Here is a 19,592-nt window from a genome sequence, read left to right as displayed (position 1 = left end):
GCCCTGCACTCCGCAGCCACCTGCCTGCGATGGGTGCTGCTCCCCTGCCCCTCCGGGCCGGGCTTGTTAGCCAGGACCCCTGGTTAATGAGATATGGGGATGCTCAGGTGGTTGTAGACCTTTGGGTCTTTCCAGTTTGGCAGGGACACCACCGCCAGCGTTGCCATCCCTCTGTTCCAGCCTCAGGCTGAGCCTTGGCGTGAGCCAGAGCCTCGAGCATCCTCCTGTGGGTACCAGCTCCTTAGCCGCCACGCTCTGCCTCCTGCTCGTGCTGCCTGGGCTCCTCTCTGTCTTATTTGCCCATCTCCTGCTTTATCACCTCTCATGATTTGTCTTTGAGCCCATCAGCCCCTCCATTAGCTGCTCTTTCTTCCACTCTGCCCCTTTTCCCCTCCATATTTTTTATTTTTTTTTCCCTACAGTTCTATCACTGGTTTCTTTCCATCCCTGCTCTATAGATTTCCATCCTCTTCCTCTCTCATTCTCTTCTCCCACTCCTTTTCCTTCTCTCCAGTGCATTTTCTGTCCCCTCTGCCATCCCAGGAGGGGTCGGCAGGACCGTGACAGTGGGGACAAGCACCCTGCTGTGAAGCTGGGTCCCTGGGCTGCCAGCACAGACAGGTTTTGCGGACCTATTTCAGACCGAGCTGTAAAATACAGCCCAAGAGATGCCATCGGTGTCTCCTGCGTCTTAGGAGAGAGCCAAAGATAAGGAGAACCTGGAGACTGGTCCCCAAAAGCAGCCAGAGCATCACTGCCAAGCTGCCCATGCCTGCCCCACAGCAGGAGCTGCAGTAGAAATCCACATTTTCGCCCTTATTTCACCCAACCTGGGGCCAAGGGTGGGGTTGGGGATGGGGAAGGGCCCTGGCCCCTCCGTGTCCCTCACGGCAGGCGCAGCGGCTGCGGGAGTGGGTGTGGGGTGGCCGTACCCGACACCCACTGTGTCAGTCAGAGCTGGTGCCTCGGGGGAGCGGGGGGCCCCCAACCCCAGGGTCACCCCCCAGCCACCGAGCTGCCGGCTGGGATTAAACCCCAGGGAGCCTCTTACCAGCACCATATAGGTATACACCACATCACCACACACACATATATATATATATATATATATACACACTCTTACACACTCTATGTGTATATATATAACATATATGTATAATCTCAGCCCTTTTCTTGTTTTGGGTGGAAGCAGCTTGCTGATACAATTAAAAGTTTTACCAGGAAATATTCCGGTTTTTAAAGAAGCCAATTCGAATTCTCAGCAACTTGCTGAGAAAGCGCCTGGGGGCTTTTCTGACGAGCTCCCGCAGGTATTCCAAATTTCCTTCATTTGCTTTACGAGGTAGGTAGAAAAAAAGAGAAATATCTTCCTTATAAATATAGATAGATGTATAAAAAATATTCCAGGGATTATTTTTTTCCCTACGCAGGTCCCTCTTTCCAGTTTTCCAGTCTCTGCACCATCCACTAGCTCAGGTGGATAAAATCCCAGCAGTTATGGGTCGGGGTGGTTGGATGGATGCTATTAAGAAACGTGGGAAAGGAGAAAGTTTTAATTCACAGTTTAAAAAAAAATCTTTTTCTGAGCGGATGTTGAAACCTCCTTCAAATCTCAATTCTTTTGCTTCCCATCACAAAATACCCTGGGAGAAATCCCCAAGGCAGCTTCACCCATCCCTGTGCATCAGCCAAGGGCAGCACCCAGGTGGCACCAGGACCCCACGGCCCGGAGCCATTGGAAAAAAAAGACAACATTGGCTTAAAATACAACCCAGATTTTGGGAAATTAATTTTGGACTGATTTCTTGTTGCAACCATCACCTGCCAAAATCCCACTTCTTTTGGGTAGTTGCCCTTATCCCCCTGCGAGCACCTGGCTTTTTTTGGGGGGGATAACTGGGTGCACGTGGGGTACAGACATGGCCGTTGACCAAGACGGACGGACGGCATCCCCAGGACGGACAGAATTTGGCACGGCAAAGGGGGTGACGATGGCATTGCCTAGACAAGGCGTTTAATTAAGATGCAGAAGCGGTACTTTGGGTGCAAAAAGCGGAGGGGGAAGGGTTAAGGGGCGGCGGGAGAGAGGGGTGAGAAGAAAGCCCGAAGAAAAGAAGGGACCTCATAGCACCCGGCGGGGCTTGCTGGCTTAATTACCATATTCAAATCTAATTAATTCCCCTTTGCATAAAAAGGCCACGGCGGGCGTGGGACCAGCCTTGCAGATGGCGTCTCATGCTCAGCACCATTTTGGGGCTGCCGGCCATCTTAGAGCGAGGAGGAGGAGGAGGAGGAGGAGGAGGAGGAGGCCGGCTTCGCCCGCGGCGCTGAGCATCTGTTCGGGGCGCCCGTCGGGCACGGGGCTGTGCCAGGTGCCGGCACCAAGAAGCCCCATCGACCATCATTAATATTGCTTTGAGGAAGAAGAGGCTATTTAAAAGCAGGAAGAAGGAACGGAGCCAAAATGGATGAGGGGGGGAGGGGGGGGTTCAAAGTGATGGAGCATCATAATTTTAGGGATGTTAGTGTGCCCCTCACCCTTGGTTGGGGCTCCCCACTCCATCCCTGCATCTCAGGGTCTCCAGATGGGATGGCACTGGTGTCCGTGCCGGTGGAGACTGACGGTCGATGTGGGGATTTTGATGAATTCCCCGAGGAATTTGATGGAGGAGGTGGGCAGTGGGGGTGCTAAAAAGCAACACCAGCACGGCCCTGTGCCATGGGAGCATCCCGGACCCATCTCCAGAAGGTGATCCCATGGGGATGCACCCCGCATCCCGCCTTGGCCTGCTGGCAAGCAGGAAAACCAGCAAGAAAATCCAGCCTCAACAAGCAGATACTCAACCCCCCTCCTGCACAGGCATTGTTTTGGGGAAAAACAAGGGATAATAATCTTCATCTCCCCATTGTGCATCTGGGGGTGAACAAAATCCCTGCCGGAAAACCAGCCCTGAGAAAGTAGGCTGCCGATGGGCACCACGGCAGCACCCGCACCGGCTGCCAGGCTCACCCTGGGAAAGGTGAATGTTATTTTTCTAATGTTTTGGACAGCTTCACCATCACGTGAAAAAAACTTGGAGGAGTGAAGACCGCAGGGGATGTGGTTTTTCTCCCTTGACTGCCTCCCAAGGATGCGATGCTGCGGCTGCGGGGCTGCGCTCCTCCCCACCCCCTTCCCCAGCGCTGCTAGGGGCTGGGATGAAGCTGTCACCCCAAAAACAAGGACCCAGAAGGAGTTGGAAGTCATTTGTGCAGCTAAATCCAATGTCTACCGGCAGGAAAAATCGGGGTTGGGGGGGTTGGATAGGGCAGAGCAGGAGGGTGTGTGGATGGTGGGGGAGGTTGCACTCCCAGCTGGGGGCAAAGCGAGAGGTGGGGGGGAGATTCCCCCTCATGCTGTTTAGTCATAGAAAAGGATGGTTTTGAGTCATAGAAGAAAGATTTTTAGATGTACATTAAAAAGGAAATAGAGGGGAAAAGTCAATTATTTGGTAAGCAAAAGCTGTTACCAATAGCCCAGTCTTGTACTAGCTTTGAGGGGGGACTCTAAACGTTTTCAAAGAGGAATATAAATAAAATGAGGACAAAAGCTGAGGTTTTTCCCCCAAAACAATAAGAAAAATATCAGTGTGGCACCTTGCAGCCTGGCAATTGCAGAGACCTGCCTGGACCCGCTGGCGAGAGGCAGCCCAGCCGCGTGCGGAGCCGTCGTGGGTGCCCCCCTCTGCAGCGCTGCTCCCCGCTCCCCCCAAATCCCCGGCTGGAGAGAGCCCAGGGGGAGGTTTTGTGGGGAACACCCAGTGCTGGCTGGTTGGGTTTGCAGAAAGGGAAGAGGAAAGCAAGAAAACCCCAAACTTACCCCATCCAGGAGAGGCGAGGGGTCTCAAGCATCCCTGGGGGAGCGAAGCTGAGGTCCCTTGCCTGGGTCCGCAGGCGCTGCCCTTGCCATGGAGGGATGTGACCAAACCAGCCCGTCCCCGACGGCCACGTACACCTTTGCAGCTGCAAACCCGTGCCAGGAGCAGCCGTCTCCCAGCCCAGCGGCTCCCCCAGGTGAGAAAGCCCAGTCCACGGTGCCCCACGGGGCTCCTCCATCCTGTGATTTCCAGGGCGAGGGTGTTGCAGGGTGGGTGATCGGCCCGGGGCTCTGACCATGCTGGCTTGGGTGCTCCCTTTTGCTCCAGCCACTTTGCTTCATCCCCGTCCCCGGTGGTGGATGCTGCTGGACCACGGTGATCAAAGCAACGTGGGGATCTCTTCTCTGCAACAAAATAAAAAGAGCAAAGCCGTCACCTCCAAAACCCCACCGATCACCTCCAAAACCCCACCCTGCTCTCTCTGCTCATCACTGAGCCATCTTAAACATCCTGCAGCCGCGCTGGGCAGGCCCACGTGGCCAAGGCGATGCTTTAAGGGGCTCACAAAGGTTTCTCCTGGCACCGCCAGAGCCGGGTGAAGGGGCTCGAGGTCTCCGCATCCTCTACGTACAAACCCCGCGTGGTCGGTGGCCACTGCTGGGCTCTGGCTACCTGCACGGGTTCCAGTTTAGTGGCATGATTCTGTTTGGTTTCTCCATTGGGGTCTGGAAAGAGGGTCCATCACCCCCAGGATCACACCCCGGACTGCATCCCGCATCCTGTTTTGCAGCCGGGATGGCATTGGCAGGGAGAGGAGCCAAACCTTCCCGGGAGCTGGTGGGGAGGGAAACCCCTCCGTGTTGGGTGATGGGGGCAAATCCCCTCCAAATGTGCCCTTGGTCATCTCCCCCGTCCCCCAGCACCCGCTGCCAGCGATGGGATGCCTTGGTCTGCCCTAGATCAGCCTTTTTATCACCTAAAAATCCCACGGTGTGGAGGTGAGGACTTCAGCCCTCATTGGCACCCACATTCACCCTGCCCCAGGGAGGGGATGGGGGGGGGGGGGGGGGGACACGCACCCATCAGCCTATTTGCTTTGCTCCCAAAAGCTCAACCCCTCTGACACCCCTCAGCACTCCCGAGGGTGCCCGATGGGGAAAGAAGACCGCAAAAAGATCGGAGACTGTGGCTTGGTGGCACTGCCCCAGACGGGCGGCGGGTGCTGGTTGCGGGGGACGGGGGGGGACACACCGAGGAGACGGGGGGCTCAGACACAATGCTGCCATTGAGGGGGCCGCGCCGTGGGTCCCGGCCCTTCCTGCCCAGACACAATAGGGGCGGCCCCGCACGCCACTTGTGCGCATTGTGCGGTGGCCACCCCCCCCCCCCCCCCCCCCCCCCAGCCCCTCCTTTCTGTCCCCCATCGGATAATGGATCCGCTTTGTGTGCTTGGCTGGACAAGGACTTTGTGGCAGAGAAAGAACCGGTGCTTGTCTGTCAGAAGAGATCGGCCAAGAAAGGGACGGGGAGGAGCGGTGGCTGGAGCGGGGCAGCGTCCCTCGCCACAGCATTGGCCTTGCACAGCAATATTCCCAGTGGTGCCGGCGGGGGGGGGGAAAAGTCCTTCCTGGGAAGTCGGGGAGGTGCAGCCCGGTGACCGCGGTGCTGCCGGACCTGTCGCTCAAACCCCATCCCTGGTCCCGGCGAGCATCCCGGCGAGCATCGCACCAAATGCCCCCTCCCCTCGCCCAACATAAATCCACAGCGGCAGAGGGTCCGTGTCCTCCTGCCCAGCTCCGGCCCCCCCAGTCCCTCCAGACCCCCCCTCCGGCCGCCGTTCCTGGGGATGGGATCAGCAAAACCTACAGGAGATTAATTCTCTGGCCGCCTCGCTTTTGCTGTACCGGTGTGCGGGAAGGCGGATGGGATAATCCCTGACTTCAGCGTAGCCAGAGCCACAAAAAGCAGGATTAATAAGAACTAGGCTTTAATTTTGGCAGCTCTGAACAGGTCCCTTTTCCTGCAGCATCCCCAATTCCAGCACATCGGATAATTAAGGGACAGGGGAGCTCCGTGGCTGACGGTCATGTCCTAACTCTGCCAGGAGGGGAAGGCCAGCCCTGACACTGTCCGGCTGGGAAAAACGACGGATTTCAGCCCAGCCAATCAGCCAGTGTTGCGTGTGCAGGTACATGTGTGTGCCCACGAGTACATGCTAATGCCAGGCGTGTGCCACGTGGCCCCGCACGCTCCACAGGAGCAAGCGCAGGGCCCCTCCGGCAGCAAACCCTGCACAAAACAGGGCAGAAAACTGGGATTATTTCCTGTTAAATCAATTCAGGAAACTGTTCACATTTATCGTATAGGTTGTGGCAGGTTTTTTAATTGCTGAAATTCTGGTTTTTGAAATCAGGTCTGTGCAAATGCCGGTATTTTAATGAAAACATGGAATTTTGTTTCCCAAAATTTTAGCTTGATAATCATCATCTCCATGTGCTGATGGGTCTGTGCTCGCTGCCGGGTGCTCAGGGGACATCTGCCAGCCCAGACCCTTCCCGAGGGGATCAAGATGAGGATGGGACTTCAGGAAAACCCAAATCCAATCGCACCAGGAGCGGGTTCATCCCACCTGAGCTTCATCAGCACAGTGGCAGCGGCGTTGCCAGCCCAGGCTCGGCATCCCGAGACTCCCACCCCACACCCCACACACGGGTGGCATTTTGAGGTGCCCACAACCATGAAGCTGGAGGTGACATCTCAGCAGCATGTTCCCCTTCCCCAGTATATTTTCCTGCTGGTGTTTGGGGTCTGGGTGCCCACATAGAGTGAGCTTCTCCAACAGTATCACCCCAGGGGACCCCAAACCCCCATCCCGGGTGCTGTGGGGCTGAGCCAGGCGGCTTTTCACCCACCGGGGAAAGCTATTGGGCCAACGGGATGATTAGGGTGGCCTGTGGAGTAATTATCTCATTGGGCAACTAATACCCTTTCAGCGGGAGCGGGGTGGGGAAGTATTGTTCGGGCTTAGGGATTACATCAACCCGGCTGGAGCAGACAATGTGCTCCCCCTGGGAAGAGGCAGCTCAGCCCCAGGGGGAGAGGAGGGAGGCAGGGGCTGAAGCTGTCTCAATTAGTGAGTGTCCCAGGGAGGAAGAAGGTGGGGGGGGCTCATGGAGGGACGTGGGGAGTTTAACGGGGGAAGGAAAGCATCCTTAACCCTTCATGTTCCTCCCGCACAGAGACTCGGTCCTTCACCCCTGCAGGGACAAGGAGATGCCAGGAGGGCTGGATGTATCCCCTCCTCCCCATGATGCTGGGGAAAGCAAAACACAGCCAGTTTTCTCCTTTTGCTGCAATTTTTTTTTTTTCTTTTTGACAGCCCAATGCCAACCCCTTCTAGCCTCCCTGCACGGCAATAGCACGTCAGCCACTTCGTCCTTGTACTGGGGACAGGTAGCAATGGGGCACAGCGGCCAGGGCCACCGGAGAGACCAGCCAGGTGACAAACAGGGCACGTCCCCAACCCTAAAAATCCATGCTGGTAATGAGGGGGGATGACAACCCCACGCACCTACACCCAGCGACGCGCAGCATCGGGGCACAGCGGGTCCTTGGCATCTCCCTAAAACGCTGGCTCCGGCCCCGAGCCCACCCGGCACAGCCGCCCTGCTCTGGCTGGTGAGGGGTTGGGGTTCATTTTGGCTGGGTTCGAGGTAAATCAGGCGTGAGGCCGGCGGGCCGGCGGCAGCCACCGCGCCAGGTTACCGGCGGAGCAAGGGGCCGGCTCCACCTGGCCCTCGCCATCCGCGGGGTGATTAAACACGGGGCTCCCAGCTGCCATACATTTTTAAATAAATGAATAATACATAGCAGGGTGATAAATAAATAACGGCCATACATTTGAACTTAGCCTCTGAGAAAATCCTTTTAGTTCAAAAGGACCGGGGCGCTTGGAAAGGGGAGCCCATGCATTTTGAATGGGCTGCCATCAAGTGTCAGGGCTTGGCAAAGGAGACAAGAGGGGGAGGGATAAAACCGGCCTCGACACAAGCCAGGGGGGGTGACACACACGGGTGGAGATGAGGGTCCTTGGGCATTGCCAAGGGTGGTTTTGGTGGGAGCAGGCAGCGATGGCACCCAGGGATGTGGCTGCCCCGATGCTGCGCACCCAGAGCGCGGTGTGCCCCAAATCCCTGGGGAGGAGGAGGATGGAGGGTGCTGTGGCAGGAGGTGAAGGGCAGCCCCCGAGAAAGGCGAGCGGCACATGAAAGGTCCGGTCCCGCTAACCCCGACTGCGCCGAGGAGGAGTCCCCGTTTAGCAGAGCAAAGGCAGCGTTTACTTAGCAGTGGCCCTGTAAAGAGGTGGGTGGCCCTGGAAGGTGGCCCAGACAAATACAAGGGGATTAGACAAGTGAAAGGTGTGAGCAGAGGGGAGAAGGGGAGGAGGATGCTCAGGCGAAGCCGTTAGCAGGGGCCTAACGAAGCGCCTGAGTGGGGCAGGGGGTGGAGAGGCAGAAGCAGGTGGGAGCTGGGGGGGGGGGGGGGGGGCCATATTGTTGCATTTTTTGGGGAGGGAATCCAGACACACCCCATGTCAGAGGGGCTGGGATTAGTTCTGGGGCTTCCCCAAACCCCTGCACGGGGCAGCTGACGGCACACGCCTGCCCTAGCACGTGTCCCTGCCACATCTGGCCATGCACACGCTTGTTCTGGCTATGCACAGCCATGCACATTCATGTCTGGGCTGTGCACAGCCATGACACACATGTCCCAGCCATGCACAGCCACGTACATGTATGTCCCAGCCATGCACACATGTGTCCCAGCCATGTACACATGTCCCAGGACACGGTCCTGCTGGGTCTCACTCCCTCACCCTTTGCAAAGCCCGAGAGCCACGGAGGCAACTTTAATTCTTTGCACAAACCTCTCCCGCTTGCTTGCATCGCTAAGTGGGTATTGATTTATTAGGCTGTAATTTAAGGCAGAACGTTTTAAAATGAACTCACACACCAGGCCCAGGCACGAGAATAAACAAGACTTGATTTATTCGCTGCCCGTCTCTCGGCAGATGCCGGGCCAGCAGCACCGCAGGGCCGGGGAACGCTACGGCCGCATCCTGGCATGGGAAGAGCAGGAGAAGGAGAATCCCCCCCCCCATCCCTGCACATCCCCCCCTCAGCCCCTCACGCACACATCCTGCACCCCAACAGCAGCCCCGGGTAAGATCCCCCAGAGCTCCCCCAGTGCTGGGGTGCACGGGACTGGGACGGTGGCGGGGGGGCAGGGGCAGAGCTGGCCAGAGGGACCGGTGTGACCCCCACCAACATCACCGGAGCCACTGGGATCACTCCCCAGTCAGGTTCTGCGAACTACAGGCTGGCTGGGGTTTGAACCAACCCTTTAACTTGGCCCCCAGCAAAGACCCACAACTTCATCCTCCCGACAAGCAGCCACGAGGCCGGCCCTCCTCCAGCATCAATCAGCCACGCTCCTGTGAATGCACAGAGCCGGGCTGGGGGGGGGGGTAATTTCACTATCCTCCCCCCCTCCCCGAGCTCAGCAGCCCCCACCCGCCTCCGCCAGCTGAGTCCCGGGTGTCAAACCCCCGCCAGGTCCCATCTGCGGGCCCCGGCCACCGCGGTGCATTCCTGCGAGCCGGCCCCGGCGCAGCAGCTGCCGGACAGAGCCGATCGCCGCCGCCACGGCGCGGGCAGCTCGTCTTGACCTTGCTGGTCAGGTGTTGGAGGGCGGGAGGGGGGGAATGTGTGTGGAATTAAAAAAAAAAAAAAAAAAAAATTTAAAAAAAAAAAAAACAAACCCTCAGTGCCGCCAGCCGTCACTGGGGCATGGGGAGGGTTTAATGCAGCGGGGACCATAATGGGGCCGGCTGGGGGAGCGAGGGCGAGAAGAAATTAGTGTCAGTGTGTGTGTGCCTTAAACAAACCTGCGCCGGGGTGACGTGAATGAGGGCACAGCCTGTGTATATATTAGTGATGGGATCTGACCTCGCTGGGAGGGCTCCTTCCCTCGCTCCGCTCCTCTGGGCGTGGGAAAAAGGCCTGGGCTCTTTTCACAGCTGTTCTCGCTGCTGCACTGAGCTAATGGAGGGGCTGCCCGGCTCCCTCCTCCCCCCGCCGCCTTTTCAGGCCTTCAGCAAAAACCCCCCTTTCACAGTCCCTTAAAAACACACCTCATTGTTCCCGCCTGGATTGCATTGAAATGCCACTCGCACCCCGTCTCCCGGAGCAGCCGGCCCCAACTCCGGCTCGGCTGCGCGTGCACAAGCGTGTGCAAGGCCGGGTGTGCGTGGGAGCACGCGTGTGCCCACCTTAGGTTTATGCATGGCAGCTGGTGCGGGGTTTCCTGCCTAAAGTCTGCTCTGGAAGGGGTGTTTGGCAGCAGGAGGTGGGGAAATATGGAGCCAAGGGGGGGTTCTACGCCCTGGGCAGCCAAGCTGGTGTTAATGTCCCCAGCCTGGACGTTCCCGTCTCTCCCTTTTATCCAAATTCTTTGATTTTGATATAAGAATGAGCCAAAAGGTACCAGTGCCCGTCCCTGATTTTCAAACCCAGAGGCTCAGCGAGCAGGGGGGACACGTGGCTGGTGGCTGTACCCCCAACCATGACCCAGCCATGGGGACCAACGGGGACCCCAAACACCCCGGCACCACCCTGAGCCCCCCCCGCTGCCCCCAGCCATGCCCCGGTTTCACAACCAGTGTTTGATGCTCCAGGAGCAAATACTCCACGTTAATCCCCGCCTGACACACAAAGTAACGGGATTCCCCCAGGGATGGGGCGGTTTGGGCACATCACACCTTGATTTCCCCCAACATCAAGCCCCGGGGGGGCGTTGCCCGAAAATCCCCTCCAAGCTCTGCAGAAAACCAAGATTTACAGAAAACAATAAGCAGCCGCGCAAGGATCAGCCTTCGCCTGGTTTCCCAGGGAATTAGGGCAGAGAAAGTCTGGGCTCAGCCTCCCTGGGAGCTACGGGGATGGCAGAGCCGGGGGTCCCGCTCGCCGTCACGGGGAGGGGGGGCTGCTCCTCGAAGCCAGCGGCACAGGCACAGGCACAACCCCCCCCCCCCCGCCAGCCCCAGCCCCACCATCTTCCCTTGTTTGTCAAGGCCCAGCCCCAGAATAGCACCGGGATCATGCTTTTCATTAAAAATAAATAAATACATTTCTGGTGGCGGCGGAGGAAGGCATGAAAACACCATCCCCAAAGGCTCAAAAACCAGAAGGCAGAGGCGGCGAAACCCACAGTTATTATTTTTTGAAGCGGCTGGGATTTTTTAAGCTAATCTCTTGCTATCCTGGTCGGGGAGGCGGGGGAGCGGGGGGAACATCACTGTCTGGTATTAGCAGCAGGACAGACGGACACGGGGACAGCATCCTCGGGGCCCGCTCGTGCCTCCCCGCGTGCTTTTCCCGCTGACCTTTCCCCGCTGCTCTGATAGATACTTTCTGACAAAAGCGGGGACGTCGCACACCTTCCGTCCTCGCTCTGCGCCCGACGCAGGGACATCGCCACTAGCAAACCCTGTCACCGGCTATTAGGGGGAGAAGGTCTCCGCCGCCACCGTGCTCTTTCCGCATGAGTGCCAGCACCAGTGCCAGGCACGGGGGGGGGTCCCCCCAGCCCCCCCGGTATGTAATGCACGTGCCCCGCGTTCGCCGGTTATAAATGCAAATCTGTTTCACAGCCGCACGCGGGTTTTTGTTATCAGCGAGGATGAGCCCGAGCTCTTTGAAGTCAACATATGTACACGATGATGCACAGACGTGCGTGACCTACATTTGGGGCCGTAGCGTTTCCCCGGATGGGCGATGCCCACGCGTGCCGGCTGCTCGGCCAACCCTCTCCCACCGAAGCATCGTCAGTCCCCGAGGGGTTTTCCCTGCGCCGGGAGGATTCCTGTCGTGGGGAAGGGGGGGAAAGGCTTTGGCAAACGCGGCTTGAAAAACAGCTCGCCAAGGAGACTGGGCGAAGGGTTTGGCTTCGGCAGGAGTGACAAAGTGCAGCCACCAAGGCCACGTCCTCGGCACCCCGAGCATCACCGACACGCGGCGGGTCCCGCATCCCACGCCTGCCGCCCACCCTGGTCCCCGCACCCCGGCGCAGGCGAGCACCCGCCCCGCTCCTCTCACTTTCAAATATTGCCATTTCCCCGGCTGGTTTTGACTTCTCCACCCAGCGCAGCCATGGAGTTTCCATAGAAACATGAAGATATTAAACTATAAATAATAATTTCTCCATATAAAAAAAAAAAAAAAAAAAGGAGAGAAAGCAAGGCTCCAGTGGATCGCATGGGGCTGGGAACACACCCCAGTGTCCTGGGCACCCATCCCTGCACGTGGGGTCTCATCTTACCCCCTGGTTGAGTCCCATGGATGGGGGTCCCCTGTGCACCCCTGACCTCCATCACTGACAGAGGGCTGAGCGCTCTCATTCCGCTCCCTCCACTGCCGGCACCTGATTTATCCAGGTCGGAGACTTCAGCCTGACATCTATAAAAATTAGCAGCTAAAGAGCCGGCTGGGCCATCCTCCGCCAGCTTTGGGTAAATAAACGGGAGCTTCACCATCACAGTGACACATACCTGATGGGTAGGAATTGTTATTTACTGTTGCCTGTTCAAAAGTTATTTTTAAATGGCCTAAAGTTAAACACATGAGTGTTTTTCATTTTCTCCTGCTTGAGGATGTTTTTGTCTGGGGCTTTTACCCTTTCTGTCTATTTAAGTGATACTTTTTATCATAAATGACTTTTTTTTCCCTCCCTGCTATCAAGTTGGAAAATCATCAGCTTGCAGCGGGAAGAGGGAGCGGCGCCAGGGATGGGGGGGGATGGTGTGGGGACCCCCTCACTCAGGGATGGGGAGATTTGGGTTTAATGGCTGAGGCCAAGAGCCACGACCTTTGGGCACACGCGTGCGATGCTGGTGGCCAGGACGGCTGCAAACACGGTTCCCACCACCCGTCCCAGACTAAAACCTGAACGTGGTGTCGCTGGCAGAGAGAGGCAATCTTGGGACGGGATTATTTTTAATGGTGCCAGCCCTGCCATTTTGTGTTTCCTGGCTGAGCTTGGTGGCCGTGGGGTGGAGGTGGAGCTGCCTCCTGACTCCTCTCAGCACCCCAAACCCCGACATCCCCCCAGCTCCCTCCATCCCTTGCACCAGCCACAGCACAAAGGGCTCCTTCGGTCCCACCGCCAAGCCCGGGGCCAGATCCTGCCCACCCGAGCCGACACAGGACCGCAGCATCATCCCGGCACCCCAACAACCAAACCAGCCACGAGCTCTCAATTTCCATCTCCACAGCTGGTCCAGGGGTTTGGGGAGCACCCCATTGCCCCCAGCTCGCTACATTGTGCCAGCACCAGGATGCTCAATCCAGCTCCTCTCCCGGTGCTGGGGACCAGGACTGGAGACCCCTGGGGCCAGTTGGGCTCAGCCCCGACCCACTGGTCACAGCCCAGGGCTACAAACCACCCCCCAAAGTAGCTGGGCCAAGCGCCCCGGCAGCACATGGGATTATCCTCCGCGTAACATCCCCCGGGAACAAGATTGCAGCTTAGGGCCTAATGGAAAAGAGGAGAGAGATGGGATTAAAAGGAAAATAATGACTATTTCTTTAGCGAGGCCGGGGAAATGAGACGGGGATTAGCGTCCTCTTTACCAGCAGCCCCCAATCCCGCTGGGCGGTCCCGGATCCATCCGGGGCGGCTGGAGCTGCCCGTGCTCAGTTTTGCTTCCAGGAGTGACACCGGGGCTGGTGGTGTGAACCCCACAAGGGACGATCCCAGCTGTCCCAAAGACGAGGCCAAACTGCCAGCACCACATCCAGCCCAAGCACCTGCCACATCCCACCACCTCTGTCCACACACGGACAGCACGAAACGAAGGCGATTTTGAAAATATTTGCCAGTGTGGTGATTTTCCTCTCCCTGCAGATTCGCCGGGAGAAATTATAAAATATTCTGCAAGGAATAAAACATTGAAAATTAAAACTTCACTTGCAAAGGCACAAGCCCGAGAATAAACCTGAAAGGCTCCTTTCTCTCGCCTTCGGTTGCACACACCGCGCGGTGCAATTGGCTGCTTCCCTGGAATAGATTCAGTTGCTATGATACCAAGTTTGCTTTTAACGAACCCCAGAAAATTAATGGTATTCAGCAGATAAGTCCTTAAAGTGGAACCTATTTTAAGAAATTCTTGCTGAATGGTTTACAAGTAGTCAGGAGGGAGGAGAAGGTTTCCCGAGCGTGGCAGAGCCTGCGCTGGTTCCCCCTCTGCTCCCGGCCGGGATGTCGGGGCGCGTGGTGCTGTGTTTCGGGGTACGTTCAGCTGGGGGCTGTGAGCAGCGAGGACAGGGTTGACGGGCAGCATCAGCCCCCCCCCCCTTGCTGCACGGCCGCCGCTTTGCATCCTCCCGCCTGTCCCCACGCGGCCTCGCTGCCGCCGCCGCTGAAACGCTTCTCCCGCCAGCCAGCCGCGTCCTCCACTGATGCTACGGAAACGCGGGCAGGTCGGTGCAGGCAGCCCCTGACCAAACCACCTCCCCCAGCTACGGGATTCACAACTGATCCAGATCTTGAAGAGCCTGAGAAAATCAAAGGGATGTAAGCGGGTCTGGCATGGAAAGCCTGCTCCGACAGAAACCTGCCATCCCTTGGAGCTCAGGGCAAAGCAACGAGGAGCTGGGGTGGTTTTCCTTCCTCCTGGCGCAGTGCCCCATTCAGCCAGCCTCACGAGCAGAGCACAGGTTGGCATTGGCCATCGGATGGGGCACATTTCCCCCCAGGGACCTGTGTTTCCACCAAGGAAACAAGCCGGTGCCTCCGGATGCCGCGCTGCGCTGCGGCAAAGGCCCTCACCCGGCTGAAGCACCCGCGCTCCTGTCCCTGTCCCCAAGCTGCAGGCGGAGTGGCTCCACAGGGCACGGGGTGTACGAGGGACCATCTCCTCTTTATCCCACACCATATTTGCGGTGCAAGGGGGCCATCCCTGCTTTTTTCCACACTATATATAAGGGTTGCACACTCCCTGCCCAGAAAAAGGCCCAAATGGGGTGAGCCCAGAGTATCCGTGCAGGCTGGGGGGTGCAGGATCATTGCCAGGATCAGAGATCCAGGAGAAGGAATGTGCCCCTCTCGCTGTCTGAACAAAGCAAGACCTGTCAAGAGGGAGGAAGGGGCACCCCTGCCTCTTGCACCTCAAATTCCTCATCTGCTGCAGACTCCAGCACCGTCAGGTGAAAGAGGAGGCGCAACCCAAGGTAGAAGCCAGGACGCACAGGGCAGGGAGAGGCTGATGGAGCGAGGGATTGGAGTGTTGAGCTTTTAATATTTGGAACTGATGATCTTCCCCTTATCCCTTCTCAGCACCAACCCAGCCAGGGAATCGATGCACCGAAGACCAGAGAAGCGAGGGATGTCCCAGTGACACCGCCCCGCTCGGGCTGCCGTGCCCCTCGCTCCATGCCTGCCTCCCACAGGAGAGCGGTGGATGGTTTGGCATGGTCAGGGCCTCATCCTGCCCTGGTTTGAGCACCTGGGTGCTGGGCGCATCTGAGGAGCCTCCCCGCTGACCGCTGCCGAATGCCCGGGAGCGCAAGGCTGGACTCTGCGCCTGCAGAGGGGCCTCCCTCTCTGCTCACTCCGAGCTGCACCCCAAAACACGCGCCTGAAAACACCTTCCCTGAGCTGCCCAGGAATAACGGGGGACCACTCAGCCTTCAGGGTCACCATTTACATCCTTTCCCCTCTTCCAGCATCAGCCGTCAGGGTCAGATCCAGCATTCCTCCTCCTCCTCCTGCACGGCCCCCACAGCCCCTGGGCAGCCCGGGCTCAGCCCCCCAGCCCTCATACCAGCGAGTCCCCCCTGGTGCCACGGGGAGCAAGAGGAGCCGGAGGAAGCAAGAGGGAAGGAGGGAGCTGGCTGCATGCACCACCCCAACCCACGGGCAGCAAAGCAAGAGCATGGGGGGGTTGGGGGGATGCAGGAGGGACCGGAGGGGTGGCTGAGACCAGAGCACCCTCAGAGCGATGCTCCCAAATCCCCTCCTCTCCAAAAGAACAAAGCTGCAATCTCTCTGCAGATGCAGAATAACCGAAGAGCAACGATGATTTATTTCTCTTCCCCAGTAGATAAATCGGCCTCGGAAACGGGTTTGCGCTAAATTACAATTTGCATGCGGTAATATATTTAGGCAACTTTCCTTCTACTTCGTTATAAACAGGGTTTCTCTGGGGGTTATTTCTGAGCTGGCCCCATTTCATTTATCTCCGGCACACCCGGTGCAAGCGAGCTTAATTGTCAGCGTGGAAATTAAAACCACGGCAGAAAAAAATAAAAAATTAATAAAATAAAGGTGCTGGGTTTGTAGGTAGCCTGAGGAACCCCAGGTTGGAATCAAAATAATCACCTCAGCACAGGTGCTAGCTCTGGGCCTCAATAAAAATGATTAAAGACAAAACCCCACTGAAATTTCCACTCCACAACCGCGTTTGGCTTCCAGCCGCTCTCCCCCTTGCAAAGGCGCCAGGGCCGGTGCCTCGGGGAGGCCGGTGGCCACCGAGCCCCTCTCCTGCCGGGAGGGCAGGGCTCTTCTCCCGGAGAATAGCGAGCGGGTTTTTACATTCGGTTCTCTAGCTTTATGATATCACATACACTCATACAGCTAGATAACCAAAGAGAAAAACCAACCCAAGGTCTTTACAAAATGGGCCTCGGCCATGCCACGCGCCAGGGGGTATTTTGCTCCGATGTCGGAGCCCCCCGGGGTGGCCGCGATCCACCTCCCCTCGCCGCCAATAATGAAGAAACCCCAACATTTTTGGGGAACCTGTCCCGGTGCCTCAGGATGCAACATGCAACCCTGGCGCTGCTCGATGCCTGTCCAAGCACCCCAACTTGACGTCTGCACCCCAAAGGGGACCGCAGCCTAAAGTGGGCTCAGCCCCACACAGCCCCCCATGGCCCAGGGGCCATCGCAGAGCAGGATGCTCCCCCAGGATCTGTCCCCGCCGCCCACGGCCCAGGGACCTGCTTTCTTCCCAGTCCCAAATTCACCCCCAGACCCACCCTGGAGCCCACTTCTACTTTATAATTACTGTAAATTACTGGCAGGGAACTGCTGAGTCATGAGAGTGGCTGGGGAAGGGACTGGCCCAGCCAAAAGGGCCCCTCCGGGGGTGTCCACTGCACCCCCATTCTGTCCTCCTCTTCCTCCCCTTCCTCCCGCATCCACTCCCTGCAGCCAGCCCTGCATCCCTGAGAGGGATCCTGCATATCCTGGAAGTTCGGGCGGTGAATGTCCCGGGGGGGGGACACCCTGCATCCCCCAGGATGGCCCTGCCCTTGCCTGCCCTTGCCCGCAGGGACCTTGTGTTCTGGCCAGGAGGCTCCGGACACCGACCCCAAGCACCGGTCCCAGACACCGGCCCCGAGCACTGGCTGGACCGCAGCGGGGGATGTTCCTGGAGAGCTGCCCAAACCGGGGGGCTCCGACCGTGTGGCTGCTCGGAGGGAAATTTGGCGGAGCGGCTGCCCCTGGCCCGCAGTGGGGATGGGGAGAGGAAAGGGGACCTCGGGAAGGGACCCGGGGAGGGGAGCCGAGGAGGGGGGTACCTGCTCGCCCTGGGGCCGGTGCTGTCCGCGATCGCCGTCGGCTCCAAGTCGCCGCATCCTTCCCAGGCTGGCAGGGTGGGGAGGAGGCTCGGCCCGGGATGGAGGCTGGATGCCCCCGCCCGCTGCCGGTGCCGGTGCCGGTGCCGATGCTGGTGCCGGTACCGGTGCTGGTGAGGATCCCGCTCCCGCTCCCCGGCGCCTCCGGGACCTGCCTCTAAAGTTGAGGCAGAGCCGGTGGCGGAGGGATGGCTGGAGGGCGGGGGAGGGCGGGAGGAGGGACGGGGCGGCCGGCGGGGACAAAGCCTGAGCGGCGGGGCTGGGACAGCCCGGGCGTGGGGCCGGGGCAGGGGTTAACCCCCCACCCCCTCCGGGGGGGCAAAGCCATTCGCCACGGTCGCCGCTGTCCCCGGGGGCAGGCCCGTCTGCTCACCCCGGGTCTCCCCCGCCCCCGGACCCAGCCCCCCGCAGCAGCCGGCCCGCCCCGTCGGGGTAGCGGAGGTGCCCCGGGGGGTCACCCGGCTCGGGCAGGGCTGTGGCGGAGCTCCCCGGGAGAGGTTAAACCCAATGTGCCCGGGGCGGGGAAGCTATCGGGGCGGCTCGAGGGGCGGCCAAACCCTCCTGTCGAGGCTGCGCTCACGGGTCCCGCTTGCAAAGGGGTAACTTTGCGGCTGCTCGGGAGTAAAACCGGGCTCAACCCCCCCGCCCCCTCCCCAGGCGGTAACGGGCCTGGCCTCGGCTTTGCCCCCCGGCCGGGGAGGGAGTCCCCGGGCCCTGGCCAAAGCGGGGCCGCGGCTCGCAGGGGCGGTGGGGCAGATCCCGGGACACGGTGCCGAGGTTCGGCTCCACGTCCCCCCCGTGCGGCCGCCCGGGGCCCGTCCCGGCCGACCCTGCCCCGGTGCAAAGAACCCGCTCCGCTCCCCCGGTCAACGGCGAAGCAGCACCGACCAGAGGCGGCGGGGGGGGGGAAAGGAAGTGGCCTTTCCCCGGCACCCCCAGCCCCCTCCCACCGGGAGCGCACCGGCGGGCACAGCCGTGACCCCCGTGTGCACACACCCACGCACCCACGGTGCCCGGGCACCGGTGCACACACCCGGGAGCACACGCAGGTGCATACACACACACACACACACCTCCCACACCTCCCCCCCGGTGCACACCCAGGAGCGTTCGCACCGACGCACGCACCACCCCGCACACTCACCCGTGCACACCCACACCCACGCAGGGTACCCCCCCACATCTCCGGCCCCACAGCCCTGCCTCAGCCCGCCGGGCTCCGCAGCCCTCCCGGGGCCGCCTCGTCTGGTACCTCGCTCCGGTAAAACGGCGGAAAACGAAACTAACAGGCGGCTCGGGCACAGCAGCGGCCCCAGCCCCGGGCAGAGCACCGTGCCGGTGCCCCGGTCCCGGGCAGAGCTCCGTGCTGGTGCCCCGGTTCTGGGCAGAGCTCCGTGCTGGTGCCCCGGTTCTGGGCAGCCCCGGGAGGGCTCAGCTTCGAGAGGGGACCGGGATCAACGGCTCGGGGCGGGTGGTGGGGCTCGGGTCCGGCTTCCAGCACTCCAGGTTTCGGGGACGAGGCACGGATCTGTCCCGACCCCCCCCCTGTCCACACCCGCCTTTTTATATATATACACCTATATATATAAAAATAGATAATATATATGAATATCTGCGTTTGAAGGGGCTGGGAGCGATGCGTGGCGGCGCTTGCGGAGGTGCCAACCCTCAATCACCGGGCGCTCCCCGGGGGCAGCGGGGCTTTCTTCGCCACACATCGGGGACCCCCGGGACGGGGGGAGATCTTGACAGGACCCCCCCGCCCCTCCGCAAGGGGCGGAAGATGCTCCCGCCGGCCACGGGCACCGGGCACCGGGCACCGGCCGCGGCCCCGCCGCTCTCCGTGGTGCTGAACCGCCGCCTCGCCCCGGGGCCGTGCGGGGTCGTGCCTTCTCCGTCCTTCTCTTTCCAAGCCTCCACTAATTAATTATTATTACGGCTATTCATTGGGATCACGATCATCCCGGAAGGTTGCCGTCGCTCCGGTGCACCGCGGCAGGGCCAACCGTTTCCGAATGCGGGAAGATGGTGCCAG

General features: G+C 59.4%; 1 protein-coding gene across 1 annotated transcript in view; it reads right to left on the bottom strand.

The window, feature by feature from the left end:
- The window catches only part of LOC116961775 (homeobox protein engrailed-1-like), a 33,501-nt gene that overhangs the window by 9,564 nt on the left and 4,345 nt on the right, over positions 1-19,592 (bottom strand). Inside the window, exon 4 of the mRNA XM_042794247.1 lies at positions 3,860-4,261. Within this exon, the coding sequence (XP_042650181.1) occupies positions 3,860-4,261 (402 nt within the window). The remainder of the gene's footprint in view (positions 1-3,859; positions 4,262-19,592) is intronic.

This window comes from Tyto alba, unplaced genomic scaffold (assembly GCF_018691265.1).
Source record: "Tyto alba isolate M040663 unplaced genomic scaffold, T.alba_DEE_v4.0 Super-Scaffold_20000042, whole genome shotgun sequence".
Taxonomy (NCBI): Eukaryota; Metazoa; Chordata; class Aves; order Strigiformes; family Tytonidae; genus Tyto; species Tyto alba.
The sequence above is the reverse complement of the archived record's forward strand: the minus strand, read 5'-3'. Positions and strand labels throughout refer to the sequence as shown.